The following is a 14,947-nucleotide window of genomic DNA, read 5'->3' as shown; positions in this document are numbered from 1 at the left end:
AGGTTGAGAAACAAGTTTAGAAAGTCAGAAATAGATTCAAGCTTTGCTGTTTGGTTTCAGTAAAACCAAAACTAATTTCTCAGTGCCCTCACATGCTTGGTTAATTGCCCCAAAGGGATAATAAGGAGATAATATGTTTTTCTAAAAGTAAAAAGTAGATTTTATCCATGTGGCAATGATTTCTACAAACAGGAAGGTTATTTTTATCTAATGGGCAATATTTACTGAAATGAAATAAAGTCACAGATTGGATGGAAAAAATGAAACAATATCGTAGTTGGAAACATGGACTTGTAGTAAGTTTAGTGACTGAAAGCATTTTTTAGTGGTCATATAGAATGTGTTTCAAACTGGCCAGCACTTTTAAATAATTTTTTTAGTTTAAATGCATTCGGGGAATATGGACACTTTCTAGATCACCCGATGCCTTTTCTCTTCATGTTGTCTCACAGTGGCCAGTTCATACACAGGTTACCTATAAGGTTTTTGAATTTGTGTCCTATGTGTATAGAATACTTAAAAGCAAAAAGATCGTCTTTTATCTTTACAAGGTCTTAGGATAAAAATGAAAGTCTCAAGCACTTATTAATATTAAATGGGGGGAAATGTGTTATTTGATAGTTTTTTCTTTTTTCACAGATACTTCTAGTTGTCAGATCTATTTATTTATTTTTTATTTTATTTTATTTTTTGAGACGGAGTCTCGGTCTGTCACCCAGGCTGGAGTACAGTGGTGCGATCTTGGCTCACTGCAACCTCTGCCTCCTGGGTTCAAGCGATTCTCCTGTCTCATCCCCCAGAGTAGCTGGGACTACAGGCACATGCCACCACACCAGGCTAATTTTTGTATTTTTAATAGAGACAGGGTTTCACCATGTTGGCCAGACTGGTCTCGAACTCCTAACCTCCAGTTATCCACCCACCTTGGCCTCCCAAAGTGCTGGGATTACAGGCGTGAGCGACCGCATTTGGCCTGATATATATATATATATTTTTTTTTTTTTTTTGAGACAGTCTCGCTGTGTCACCAAGGCTGGAGTGCAGTGATGCGACCTCCTCTCACTGTGGCCTCTGCCTCCCAGGATCAAGCAAGTCTCATGTCTCAGCCTCCCGAGTAGCTGGACTACAGGTGCATGCCACCATGCCCAGCTAATTTTTCTGTTTTTTAGTAGAGATAGGGTTTCTCCCTGTTGGCCAGGCTGGTCTTGAACTCCTGACCTCAAGTGATCCACCTGCCTCGGCTTCCCAAAGTGCTGGTATTACAGGCGTGAACTACCGCGCCTGGCTCTCATATTTTTAAATTTGAAAATTAAGAATATATACCAATATCAAGTAGCAGAAACAGAATGAAGTGTTATAGAGGCGTTAAGTAGTAGGGAGACATAAAACTTAAATCTTTAAGCTAGAAATAGCTTAAGGAATTATCTGATGCAGCACTCTGTTGTAATATATCAAAAATGGAATCACAGTTTTACAAATCAGGCAACTGCAGCTCAGAGAGGTTAAATTTCCACAGACCTGTTTATGCAGAGCGATAAATGAGGAAGTAGAACTAAAATTGGGGACTCTGCTACTCTGGCCATTAACTCAGCCTCGCTGGACCTGAAATCCTGACGGCGGAGCCGAATATTTCTTGATAATTTCTGGGCTTTTGATTTGTGTTTTTCTTTATTAAAAATTGTGTATATTTAAGTGTTTCTGTATTACTGTCCAGGTGTGATGTGGGTATTTAATTTTGTTACCTATAGTCAGTCTTGTAGAAATTGATCTTGAAAACCATTTTATTTTATTATTATTATTCTTATTTTTGAGACGGAGTCTCACTCTGTAGCCCAGGCTGGAGTGCAGTGGTGCGATCTTGTCTCACTGCAACCTCCACCTCCCAGGTTCTAGCAATTCTCCTGCCTCAGCCTCCTGAGTGGCTGGGACTACAGGCACGTGCCACCACACCCAGCTAATTTTTGTATTTTTAGTAGAGTCGGGCTTTCAGCATGTTGGCCAGGGGTTGTCTCGATCTCCTGACCTCATGATCCACCTGCCTTGACCTCCCAAAGTGTTGGGATTACAGGTATGAGCCACTGCACCTGGCTGAAAAGCATTTTAAAAAGAAAGTTTATAGATCAAAAATTTGCAACTAGACATTAAAAGGAACCATTTGCTGACCACAAAAACTTTTATATGTTTTCTTATTTTATGTGTATTCTTATAAAAGCAACTAAAGAAGTTGCTTTTAAATGTATTTGAATAGGAAATGCATTTTGCTATCTTTTTATTGGAGGTAATTCAAAAGTTTGCATGTTTTCACTGTATGACGTACAGGTATATGCTTTCACAGTTATTAAGTAAAGAATTATTCAGTTTCTATCCCTTGAAAATCTTCATATAGGAAGCATTAAGCTTTGGTATAACATTATTTAGTTTAGAGAGATTCAACTGAAAGTATAAACTAAAAAGGATCTCATTAAAGAGATCGAAATTTCTTTATCAAAATTGTGTCTTAATAAGGAAGGGTGTTATTCAACAGTGTGAGAAGATATAATGGAAATTATGGTAGAGTTGCTTTTTTTTCTGCCCAAATACGGTACTACCTTCTGTTTTTTTCAGCTCTACATTACTGCCCCTACTTTAGCCCTCAAATGTCCTAGATTGCCAGTTTAATGTATTTGGGACATTGCCATTAATGATCTTAGCTGGAAAGCATCCACTCAAATACACGTCCTTTGTGAACCATATGCAAATAAAATATGGGAAACTTGGAATGCCAATATAGAGAACTCTTATTACAATAAATCTGAGGTAAGCCAGGTAGTCTTCCTCCAAGTAATTGTGAGAATTTTTCTTGTTGAGATGGAGTTTCACTCTTGTCGCCCAGGCTGGAGTGCAATGGCATGATCTCGGCTCACTGCATCCTCTGCCTCCCGAGTTCAAGCAATTCTCCTGCCTCAGCCTCCGGAGTAGCTGGGATTACAGTTGCCTGCCACCACGCCCAGCTAATTTTTGTATTTTTAGTAGAGACGGGGTTTCACCATGTTGGCCAGGATGGTCTCGAACTCCCGACCTCAGGTGATCCGCCTGCCTCGGCCTCCCAAAGTGCTGGGATTACAGGCATGAGCTGCCATGCCTGGCCGAGAATTTTTCATCAGTACCTAGCTTTACCCTCCAAGAGTCCCTCCGGTGAGATTTTGACAGTTTTTACCATGCATGCCTGTGAAAGTAGGTTTAGAAGGTTATATTGCCTTTCAGTGCTAGTCCACTCTAGATGTGAATGAGTATGTTCCAAGAAGGGATTTTAGTAATTTCTTTCCAGTTTTTATGTTGTTAGTTAGAAGGCTGAATTTCAGGACTTCATCCTTATTTTGTTTGTTTGTTTTTTAGACAGAGTCTCACTCTGTCACCCAGGCTGGAGTGCAATGGTGCAATCATGACTCACCACAGCCTCACATCCTGGGCTTAAGCAGTCCTTCCGTCTCAGCCTCCCGAGTAGCTGGGACCACAGGAGTGAGTCATCTTGCCTGGCTGATTTTTTTCATTTTTGCTAGAGATGACATCTCACTATGTTGCCCAGGCTGGTCTTGAACTCCTGAGCTCAAGCAGTCCTCCCACCTCAGCCTCCCGAAGTGCTGGGAATTACAGGCATGACCCACTGCACTTGGCCCCATCCATATTTTAATCTATATTTTCAATCCCTTTACTTTGATTTAGCCATGTGTTCTTGGAGAAGTTATTCTCTTGGATTAGCATTGTCCCCATCTGTACAATGGGGACAATATTAGTATTAGCAGGATTGCTATAGGGATTAAATAAGGCAGTACATATAAAGTGCTTTACATCTGTTGCATAAGATACACCATCGTGGTAGCTGCTGTTATCTGACAGAATTTCTGCAGCCATCCACTTCTGTATAAAAGCAGTAGGAGTTGATTGAGGTCTTTGGAGGAAGAGAGAAGTTACTCTTTCTAGAAAATGACAGCAAATGTAGTTATATGGAGAAGCCTTTGTGACCAGAAGAGAGGAAGAGTTTAAAAAAGGAATTCGGTTCCCTATCACTTACTGGCTTGTGAACTAATAGGGGCTTTTCTAAAGGGTATTGCTATTATTTTAAATTTGTAATGAGTTTTTGCCTAAGAAACCTGTAATAAACACTGAAGTTAGATGGCAGTTTTTTTCGATAATGTTTATAATGATAAGCAAACTAAATGAGAATGGATACATCTCTGAGTAAAAGAAGTGCTTATCTGAAAAAAAAAAAATTGTTCAGACCAGAAATACTGGCCTTAAAAGATTATGATAATTTAATTGGGAGTAGGGGGAGTATTAAAAAGGAAGTATTAAGGTAGCGCAAGGTAGCCTGATTTTCTGTTGAAATGACAACTTCCCTTTTAGTATTTTATTTGTTCAGTGTATTTTGATTGATTTTTTAAAACTACTTTTCCAACACTTTAATTTTTTTAATTTTTTAATTTTCTCATATTATGGAAGGTGTTTGCAGAATTTTGTGATAGTCATCTCAGGTAGTTTTAGCACAATGCTTGCTGCCTATCCTTTAGCACTCTCAGCAAGCTTTTTATAAAATTAGAGGTCCTATATTTCCTTTTCGGCCAGCCAGTTCATTGTAATTGCCATACTAGTAGTAATGAGTTCCTCTGAAAACTTGATGGAGGAATTACTTCATGTAGGGCATTTCAGTAGGTTTATGTTTCCAAGCACTAATGTGTTACTAATAGTTTCATTTTCTAAAACTCGATATGTTATCAAAGCTATCTAAAACAATTTTTTATCGTTTAATCCCACAATCACTTTAACAAGTTGAAAAGTTGTAAGTTTTAAAAAGGAACAGGATGATTTTTATTCATTATAAGGATTATAGAACTAATAGCAGAGTTTATAAACAAATGTACTTAGAGATAACTTTTGTTTCAATTGCCAGTTGTTTTTTTCCTTTGAAATATGCTCAGTGTACAGGCCATTCAAAGAAGCTAAAATGAAAGTAAAGGTAAAATGAGAGATAGTTGTCCTTAGTAAATAAAATTTTGGCTTGGACTTCTTCATATTAATGGAGAGACCCGGCTTAGGTGTTATTGATGGCTAAATTTGCAACTAAATGATTGATTTTTCACTCCAGATGAGGATATAGTTGATTTCTGAGTTGTCTAGGGATACATTGTCCATTTTGCCTTATTGAGATTGTTCACTTATAGAAGATGAAAGCAAATGTGGATGGTTTTAATGAGAATAACAGGTGTACTTACAGATATAGAATATGTAAGATATATTTACAATATGTATTGTAATATTTTAATATAATAGAATTATAGGTATACTTGCCTTCAGAGTATAATTTTTCTGTTGCTTTACTATGCTCAGCAGTATACCAGGAAGAGATAATAAAAATCAAATTATATGATTGAAGTAGAATTCTTTTAAATTTTCCAAAAAGATTATTTCTATGGATTAATGTCTGCAGGTGATGTGCTCACTGAATACAGTATTAAAGCATTTTGTCCATGGGACAGCTACCTTTCCTTCTGCTCTGCATTCAGATGTGATTTATTCTCTCACATGATTTAATACATATGTAAGGTCTGCTTTTTACTCAGGAGTGGCATTATTTAATATTGCCAATAATATTTTTCCCCCACCTTAAGAAAACAAGAAGCAGAGGTCCAGACCTAGGAAGCCACGGAAGACTAGAAATGAGGAAAATGAGCAGGATGGAGACTTGGAAGGCCCTGTGATCGATGAGTCTGTGCTTTCAACGAAGGAGCTACTAGGCTTACAGCAGGCTGAGGAGAGACTGAAGAGAGACTGCATTGACAGGCTAAAAAGGGTAACATCCTTATATATATATTTGTTGGTTAGAATCCTGGTTTTGGCCTAAATTTTCTTATTAATTGAGTATACATGCTCTGATCAGTTAGATACCCTACTTTGGTTATCAGTATTTAAGCACTACAAGTTAAAAGTGATGTCCAGTGTGATTTAATAGGATTAGGAGTCATTGCTATTATACTTAAAATGACTGTTAGGGTAGTGATAAAGGGAACAATAACAGTAGCAATTTTAAAAGTGAAGAAGAAGCCAGGCATAGTGGCATGCCTGTAGCCCCAATTACTTGTGAGGTTGATGCAAGAGGATTGCTTGAGCTCAGGAGTTTGGGGCTATAGTATGCTATAATGGTATCCATGAATAGCCAGTTCACTCCAGCCTGGGCAACATAGTGAGACTCCTGTCTCTTTAGAGAAAAGAAATTGAAGGGGAAATCATTTCCTGGCTGATTTTGTTTATCTGAATGTTTGGTTTTACTTACGTCTCTCTCTAAATAAATCTCTTCAAATTATAGAGACCACGAAACTACCCTACAGCAAAGTACACCTGCAGACTCTGTGATGTTTTAATTGAATCCATTGCATTTGCTCATAAGCATATCAAGGAGAAGAGGCACAAGAAAAACATTAAGGTAAATTGAATGTAACCCAAACAAGTCTGCTTACTTGTCAGTTGTTATTACTTGTCATCTTTGTGGCTTTCTTCTCCTTAAGGCTATGATATTGATAACTTTACTGCTTTATTTATTGAATATATTTGAGCCAAAATACATAATACTGGTCAGATGTATTTTACTGGTTAATCTTGTGAATTTCCTTAAGGGCAGCATCAGGATATATGAAGTCATTGATAGGACCCAGGTATATGTCCTTATACTAGTATTAAAGCAAACAGTGTTTGTAAGTGCTGTTTTTAATATTCTTTCCTTACACTTTCTCCTTATGCCTGCCTATCCTCTGTTATCACTGATCCACATTATGTGCATAAGGAAGTATGTATATGTTTGATAGGATGAAAACTAACACAGCTAAGATGAGAAGGGAGGGCTAAGAAAAAGAAAACTCTATAGGGTGTTGTCTTCATGAATGGTAGAAGGTAAAAACTATGTGTAAGTCATTTTTAATCTCAACATTTGATCTTAAAAGGAGAAGCAAGAGGAAGAGTTGCTCACTACGTTACCCCCACCAACACCCTCTCAGATAAATGCAGTTGGCATTGCCATTGACAAAGTGGTACAGGAATTTGGCTTACACAATGAGAACTTGGAACAGAGGCTAGAAATTAAACGTATCATGGAAAATGTGTTCCAACACAAGTTACCAGGTATTTTCTAGATTTGTTTTTCTATTTAACTACCTAAAAGTACCTCATTCATTTCTCCTACCAATAGTAATTTTCACCAAATAAAAATTTATTTACCACGGCATGAAGCTCTTGTGTTTTCTATTTTTTTGTTTTTTGTTTTCCCTGGCTTTCCCTAAGGTAACAAGGACTTTCATATGCATTGCCATTATAAACCTGTTTCCATTATAAATTTTACCCTGTGTGTGAACTTTAAGTTGAATGCCCTGCATTATTGGGGCACTATGGGACTCTTGTATATATATTTGTTTGCCTTTCTGCTCATCTAAATTGACACCATATTTTGAGTTAAAATCAAGAGAAGTATCCTGAAGTTATTTTCAGGTTATTCATGTCAAAAAAAAAAAAAAAAAGGTTTTATTTAACTGTACTTAAAAGAATTGCAGCATCTAAAATGAACTTTGAAAACTAGTTTTAAGAAATTTGTATTGGTTTTTGTGCACTGTTGAATTGATTTTGCAAGTTCTGTCTGTCTTCTGCCTGTTTTTAACTTCAGAACTTTGGCATGATGGGGAGGGGGGACAACTATTTGGAGTGTATTACTATGAAAATTTAAGGTCAGGTATGTTCAATGCCTGACACAACTGCCATCAATCCTTGATAGCAACAAACCCCACCCCACATCATCCCCCAACCCCCACTGGCCATTCCTGTTTAGGTAGATGGTTGGAATAGCTTCATCATTCTCAATTCTTGCTGTGCATCAGAATTATCTGTGAAGCCATGGACAACTATTTTTACAAAGCTCGACAAGTGATTCTGATCCACAGCTAGGGTTGGAATCATTATTTATATTTGTCACCTTATAAATCTTAAAACTGTTTGTTCTACTGAAAGATCATACATATAGTATTTGTAACATATATACTTTCATAAGAATAAGGGAAAATAATCTCATTTTACTATACAGGTATTTCCTGAAAAGTCAATTGTAATTTTGATGATTTTTACTGTAAAATTTCATGTAAAAATGAATGTACTTTGTTGTGGAAAACTGCTAAAACCCAAAGAAATCACTTGAATTTTAGCAAACCTTAAACAAACAAGAAAACCAACCCCTGATGAGAAAGGATACTATTTTGGCATCATAGTAAAACATTGAAAATAAATGATATAATATAGATAGTACACATATACACACACGTCTTCCTCTGAAGAGTGAAGTGTCTGCTGCCTAGCGTTTTAAATTATATCAGTGATATTGTAATTATTTTTCAAAAGTTTATAGGGATTTTGTTACAGCAAATGCTTTTTGTTCATAATGTAATGAGAAATTCATATTAAATATGTCAGAAGATTATTTTTATTATTGTTTTACTAAAACCTCCTTATAGTAAATTACACCAATGGGTGCATTCTAAAAGGTGAAAAGAAACGTTTGCATTAGCTCTTGAATATATTATCAGGTTTATAAATTTAAACAAAGGCATTCTTTTTCAACTGGCACATTTAAAAAAATATTTTAAATATTTTTTTCATAAAATGTGATATTTAGATAATAGTGTTTTCTTCATAAAATACATGATAATGTAGCAGTTTGACGTTTTACAACTGACATGAAGAGTGGCTGTTAAGCTAAATCATAGTTGATGCAGCCTTCCCTGTTAAATTAAGTGAAGAGCAAAAAGCCACCTATTTCTATCCTTTGTTTATGCTAGTCTTGAATACAAGTTTGCTTTTGTGTGTAATTTTAATTGATGGTTCTGTTTCTGAAATAGCAGTGTTTTGTTATAAGTTTTGAGAAATTCTACTGTATTTATTACTTTTATTTATTTATTTATTTATTAGATTGTTCCCTAAGATTATATGGGTCATCCTGTAGCAGATTGGGTTTCAAAAATTCGGATGTAAACATTGACATCCAGTTTCCAGCCATTGTAAGTACAAAATGAAATGCTGGCACTTTCAGAGTGGTATGGAAATTCTTTCTTACAAATGTAAACTGTCTATGAATATATTTTAGATATTCAAAGATATTTTAAGTGTAATGACAGCATCCGCTTGCCTTCAGTTTCAGAGCTTTTTTTTTTTTTTTTTTAAATTTTCATACTTATTTTAGTCTATAGATCTTTTATACATCCAACACTGGTTTTTCAACCATGTGCACCTGATGGGGGTGTTTAGGTTCTGTTACTTAAAAAGAGTAAATTTTCTTGATAAAATCAACTTTCCAGTGGCAGAAAGGGAATTCAGATTTTAAACAGTGTAGATATTTAAACATTTATGATCTGAAAGCTTAATTGTCTCTGGAGTTTCCTCTTTTTGTATACCTATTTTGTTAAAATAATTAGGCTTTTAAAGAATCACACCTAGCCTGGATTTCTGGTTTAAACATGATTTAAAAGTATGTTGATGAGTTAGAATTTTAAAACTGGAGTGTAGCTGGACACAGCACAGTTCTGTAGTCCCAGCTACTCAGGAGGTTGAGGCGGGAGGATCACGAGCCCAGGAGTTCAAAGCTGTAGTTAGCTGTGACTGCACTTGAGAATTGCCACTGCATTCCAGCCTGGGCAATGTAGTGAGACCCTATCTCTTAAAAAAAAGAAAAAAACCGAAAGGCACTTTAGGAGATTATCCATTTCTCTGCTGGTAGTTCCCACAGGCCTGTTTATAGATTATGTGTTTGCAGTTACTTGGGTTGCTTGTTAAAAATCCATATTCTGAGCTGGGTGCAGTGGCTTCACTCTCTAATCCCAGCTACTCGGGAGGCTGAGGTTGGAGGGTTACTTGAGCCCAGGAGTTCATGAACAGGCTGGCCAGCCCCACCTCTCTCAAAAAATATCCAGATTCTGGGGCCCCAGAGGTTCTATTTTACAACCTCTTACGTCTTGTTATACCTGAGTGCTGTAGCTACCTGGTAAGCTACCCAATAGACTGTTTTTTTACCCTCAAATTCTGATCAGTGATTTACCAGCCATAGCAGTTATTTTGATCTGGTGTCATTAATTCATTTAGCAAATATTCACTCATCCCATTTGTATGGCAGACATACTAGGTTATAAAGGACAAAACAGAGATGGTTCCTCTTTATGGAACTCATCTAGTAAAGGAGATTAGTAATTACCTTGTAATTATAGTGAGAGCTGTGCAGGTAAAGGTTCAGGGATAGAAAATGACAAGGGCTGGGCAGAGATACAGCAGTCATGAAGGCCTCTTTGAAGAGGGAACATTTAAGCTGAGTTCTAAAAGATGAAAAGGAGCCTGCAGGAGAGGGGGAAATGGGAGGGAAAAGAGTTTCAGGCAGGGGGAGCAGCATTTGCAAATACCCTAAATCAATAAAGAGCTTGGCATATTCAAGGAGCTAAAAGAAAGGTTGTGTAAGTATGGTGAAGGGACCGAGAAAAAGAAGAGCAGGCGATTAGGATGGCTAGATAGGCTGGGCTTGACTTGCCGAATTGTGTAGACCATGGTAAATAAAGAATTTGGTTTTGACCTAAGGGCAGTAAGAAGTCATTGAGAGTTGTAAGGATACAGTTTATGATTTTAAATGGCTCCGGCTCCAATGCAAAACAAGGATTTTAAAAAGAAGTGCAAGACTGACTCCGGGACCAGTAAGCTATCTGTTGCAATGGTATTAGAGTGAGAGGTAGTATTGTTAGCAGTTTGACAAACTTCCAGCTACCACTTTGAGACTTGCTGAGAAGCAGGTTAACCTCAATAATTAGTTAAATCAGAAGTTAGTTGTGTAGTAGATCTCTTGCCCACATTCATCTTCATTTGGTGTTGATCTGTCTGTCTTTGACTGACATATGCAAACAGCATAGTGAGTAATTACTTTGGTAGCAATGTGCATTTCTCATTTAGAAAGGAATTTGGGGAACTTCGGATGACTCTTATATCAGTGAAGCAAAATCACTTAGGAATAATTTCATGTATTCATTGATTTATTTCCTAGATGTCTCAGCCAGATGTCCTCTTACTTGTTCAAGAATGTTTAAAGAACAGTGGTAAGGCCAAATTCCACATTTAAACATTTTTTATGTTGTCTATAATTTGGATATATCTTATTTCTCAAACTTTGAAAAATAGCAAGGCATGCTTTTAAAATTATTTATATGGGTAATATCCAAAGCAAAAAGCAAAGCAAATGCCCATGAATTATTAACTAGAGTCCTGTTAGTAGTTCTACTATGCAGAATAACCATTTCATAAGTAAAGCTTTTAGCTTGATGACATCACTATTTATAAAGATTAAATGAGTCCTAGATGTGACTAAGAAATGCAAAATATGTAAAATGTACTCTTGAGGGTAAAACTAAAGGATAATCTGCTTTTATCAATGGTTAAAATCAGTATTTTACCAATAGTGAATAGGTGTAACCCAACCCTGATTAATGAATCCACAGAGTGGTGCCCATTTAGGTTTATCAGTTGTCTAATACAGTGTCCAGCTTGGGGCTTTATGGCTTTTTGTGTTTTACATAGTCCTTATGAAACTATGTCATCTCTTGAATTAGTCATCCCCATCCTCCTTGTTTTGGTTAAATTTTGTCTTCAGTCAATACATATTTTGACACTGAATATTTTAGTAGCTTTGCAGCAACTTTGTTTTTAAATGTATTACCTATATTTCTAATTGTTATCCGTATAACATTTGAATTTTCTGATCCAATGATGTAGTCACTTCTAATGAAACATTCACTTTACAAACTAAGGATTTTATACTAATGTGATAACTTGGTTTTTGAATGTAATATTTTTTCCTTTTCAAGTCATTTCAGAGCATTATTTAGTAGTGGTCTTTCAAAAGACTCAACAGCTAAGGGACAACTGGTACTTGTACTTTATCTGGTTCTGCTTTTAAACAAAGCTTTAATTAACCCACTTAATATTTTTCTTCTTTCCTCAGACTCCTTTATTGATGTTGATGCAGACTTCCATGCTAGGGTGCCAGTGGTGGTGTGCAGAGAAAAGCAAAGGTCTCATTTCTTTAAACTGTTTATTTACTAACTCTCAACTTGCCAAAAGCACAAGTACTTTACTACATCTTAATGTCCAATTTCTAGAATTATAAGCTTTTTATTTGGTTTTCACACATGGTTCCTACTAACATTCTCCCTATACTTTTGGCATTTGATGTAAAAGGGGAAAATCCCATTTTAAAAATAATAAAATGACTTAAAAGAAAAAATATAGCAAGGAAGTATTTCGGTCCATTTCAACTCGTTAAAAAAACAGCCTTATTAAATGGTTACTTGCTGTAATCACCTGTATTTTGCCACCCTTTTTGGCAGCATTTATGGCAGTGCTGAGTAACAGTGTGACCTCTCTGGTTTATCTCTCTCTCTTCCTCTGTGTGAAAGCATTACTGTCACTACTGTAAATGGGTGGTTTATAGGCTGTAATGATTCTTCATTAGGTACATTCCTCCAACTCTTGGGAAACACTCTTTTATTGTTACAGAGATGAATCATGCTCCCATTTGAAACATTTTTTTTTTTTTGAGACGGAGTCTCGCTCTGTTGCCCAGGCTGGAGTGCAGCAGTGGCATGATCTCGGCTCATTGCAACCTCCGCCTTCTGGGTTCACGCCATTCTCCTGCCTCAGCCTTCTGAGTAGCTGGGACTACAGGCACCCACCACCACGCCTGGCTAATTTTTTATATTTTTAGTAGAGTCAGGGTTTCACCCAGGATGGTCTCGATCTCCTGACCTCGTGATCTGCCCACCTCAGCCTCCCAAAGTGTTGGGATTACAGGCGTGAGCCACCACGCCCGGCCCGAAACATTTGATAATATTTTCCTTATTTGTGTTTCCCCCCAAAAAATAATTTTAATGTTTGAAAACAAGATTATTGATCTGAAAAATAAAGTTTACTCAGAAAATAGCCACGATATCTTTTTTGTAAAGAAAATTTATTAAATTACTCATAAAGATGTAGTGAGTTTTTTTCACTTTTAAGCTTTTTATTTTTGAAGTATTTATTATCCATGTATATTAGTTGTTGGCATAAAAGACACTTTGAGACCTGTGTAACACTTTTTTCTTTTTTTCTTTCCCATCCTCATCCCCCACCTCTCACCAGTGGTCTTCTGTGTAAAGTGAGCGCAGGAAATGAAAATGCTTGTCTGACAACAAAGCATTTAACCGCCCTTGGAAAACTAGAACCAAAGCTGGTTCCTTTGGTGATTGCATTTAGGTACTGGGCAAAGGTAGGCTTGAGGTCTTTATGCATGAATACATTCTACATATGTATAAGCAGTATGCTTTGATTTTTACTTAATTTAATCTTCAGGTTTAAATGCAAATTTATAGACATCAAAAGAGAAAGGCATCTGAATTTTGCAACAGAAATGTACAGACGGAAGATTCAGTGTTTCTATTTCACTTTAACAGTATTGCTCAAAAGATCAAAATGATTTATAGGGCTTATTAAAAATCAGATTTGTGAGTCAAATCTCAGAGGATAAGGCCCAGGAATTTACATTTTAACTAGTTTACCACAGTGGTTGTTAGGCACAGGAAAGTTGAGATAAAGCTTCTCATATCATATCCAATAACATACACAGAGACTGCAAAAAATAGAATATACTCTGTGATCTTGTTTACATTTCCATAGTGTTTTAAATACATTTCAGTTAAAATACTCAAACACTAGGAGATTTAACATTCCCCCAAAATGTAAGGTTGAGTCATGATTATAAAATTGAGATTCTGTCGCTTGAACCTGGGAGGTAGAGGTTGCAGTGAGCCAAGATCGTGCCACTGCACTCCACCCTGGGTGACAGAGCGAGACTCTGTGTCAAAAAAAAAAAAAAAAAAAAAAAAGAGATTCTGTGTATGTGCTTTTAGAGAAAATCCAAAGCTTTACTGATTCAGGTGTATCAATAACAATAGATACTTCCCGTTTCTTGGATCCTGAATGAACAACGGATTTCCCACTCTTCACTGGCTAAATTATAATTATAATATGCTATCATTTGAAAACCACCGCCTGCTTCATCACTAAGTAGAACATGCCTTTTTAGTTGTTATTTCCATTAGTGATGATGAGTTTGTCCACGTTCTCTCCCCACACCAATCTTTGTGACCAAAGCATGCATATGCAAGACACTATGGGTTAGGGTAAGAGTACCACTGAACTGGCCTAATTTGTAACTGAACAATCATTTTAAATTCATTAACATGTATTTTAAACAAATGAATGAATTGACCATGGATATCAAAAAATAAAATAGGAAATAATATTTTAGGGCCATCCACAAGGAGTATGGTTAACAGGGTTAAATATTCGAAAATGAAACTATCACTTAAAACCACAATATGTGGTTGCTGCAAAAGTATAAGGAAGTTGTATATTTTATAACTGCTATTTTCATCTGAAGAATTACCGTTAATCATGTAATAAACAAGAATGAGGTTACAGATTTTAGGCCAAATCGTGTAAATGACAAATTCATACAAAAAGAATGCTTAACTTTCTTTTCTTTTGTTTGTAGCTTTGCAGTATAGATCGCCCTGAAGAAGGAGGTCTGCCACCTTACGTGTTTGCCCTGATGGCCATTTTCTTTCTTCAGCAGAGGAAAGAACCCCTTTTGCCTGTATATCTAGGATCATGGGTATAAAACATTTTTTTGCTTATATATCTGAACAGATTTTATTACAGGTCCACAATTAAATTTTGCATAATTTCAAAATCTAGACACCTAACCAGAACTGACGTGGATTTATTTATTCTAGTAGTGTGAATATTCATACCTTTCACTGCTGAAATACTAATGTGTTTGATTTCAGTATGTTGCCCTATAACCTGCTTAGGG

The 14,947-nt window shown here is 36.3% G+C and overlaps 1 protein-coding gene across 5 annotated transcripts in view; it reads left to right on the top strand.

Annotated features, from left to right (window-relative positions):
- TUT7 (terminal uridylyl transferase 7) overlaps positions 1-14,947 on the top strand; it is a 335,549-nt gene that overhangs the window by 272,397 nt on the left and 48,205 nt on the right. For 4 of the 5 annotated variants that reach the window (XM_058445251.1, XM_032164444.2, XM_032164445.2 and 1 more), the window contains exons 3-10: positions 5,646-5,827; positions 6,341-6,457; positions 6,972-7,149; positions 8,977-9,065; positions 11,084-11,135; positions 12,038-12,107; positions 13,213-13,339; positions 14,627-14,746. In XM_058445251.1, the coding sequence (XP_058301234.1) occupies positions 5,646-5,827; positions 6,341-6,457; positions 6,972-7,149; positions 8,977-9,065; positions 11,084-11,135; positions 12,038-12,107; positions 13,213-13,339; positions 14,627-14,746 (935 nt within the window). The remainder of the gene's footprint in view (positions 1-5,645; positions 5,828-6,340; positions 6,458-6,971; positions 7,150-8,976; positions 9,066-11,083; positions 11,136-12,037; positions 12,108-13,212; positions 13,340-14,626; positions 14,747-14,947) is intronic. The other variant, XM_058445253.1, reaches the window with a different exon arrangement.

This window comes from Hylobates moloch, unplaced genomic scaffold (genome assembly GCF_009828535.3).
Source record: "Hylobates moloch isolate HMO894 unplaced genomic scaffold, HMol_V3 SCAFFOLD_10, whole genome shotgun sequence".
Taxonomy (NCBI): domain Eukaryota; kingdom Metazoa; phylum Chordata; class Mammalia; order Primates; family Hylobatidae; genus Hylobates; species Hylobates moloch.
Note: the sequence above shows the minus strand (reverse complement) of the source record. Positions and strands in the feature narration are given on the sequence as shown.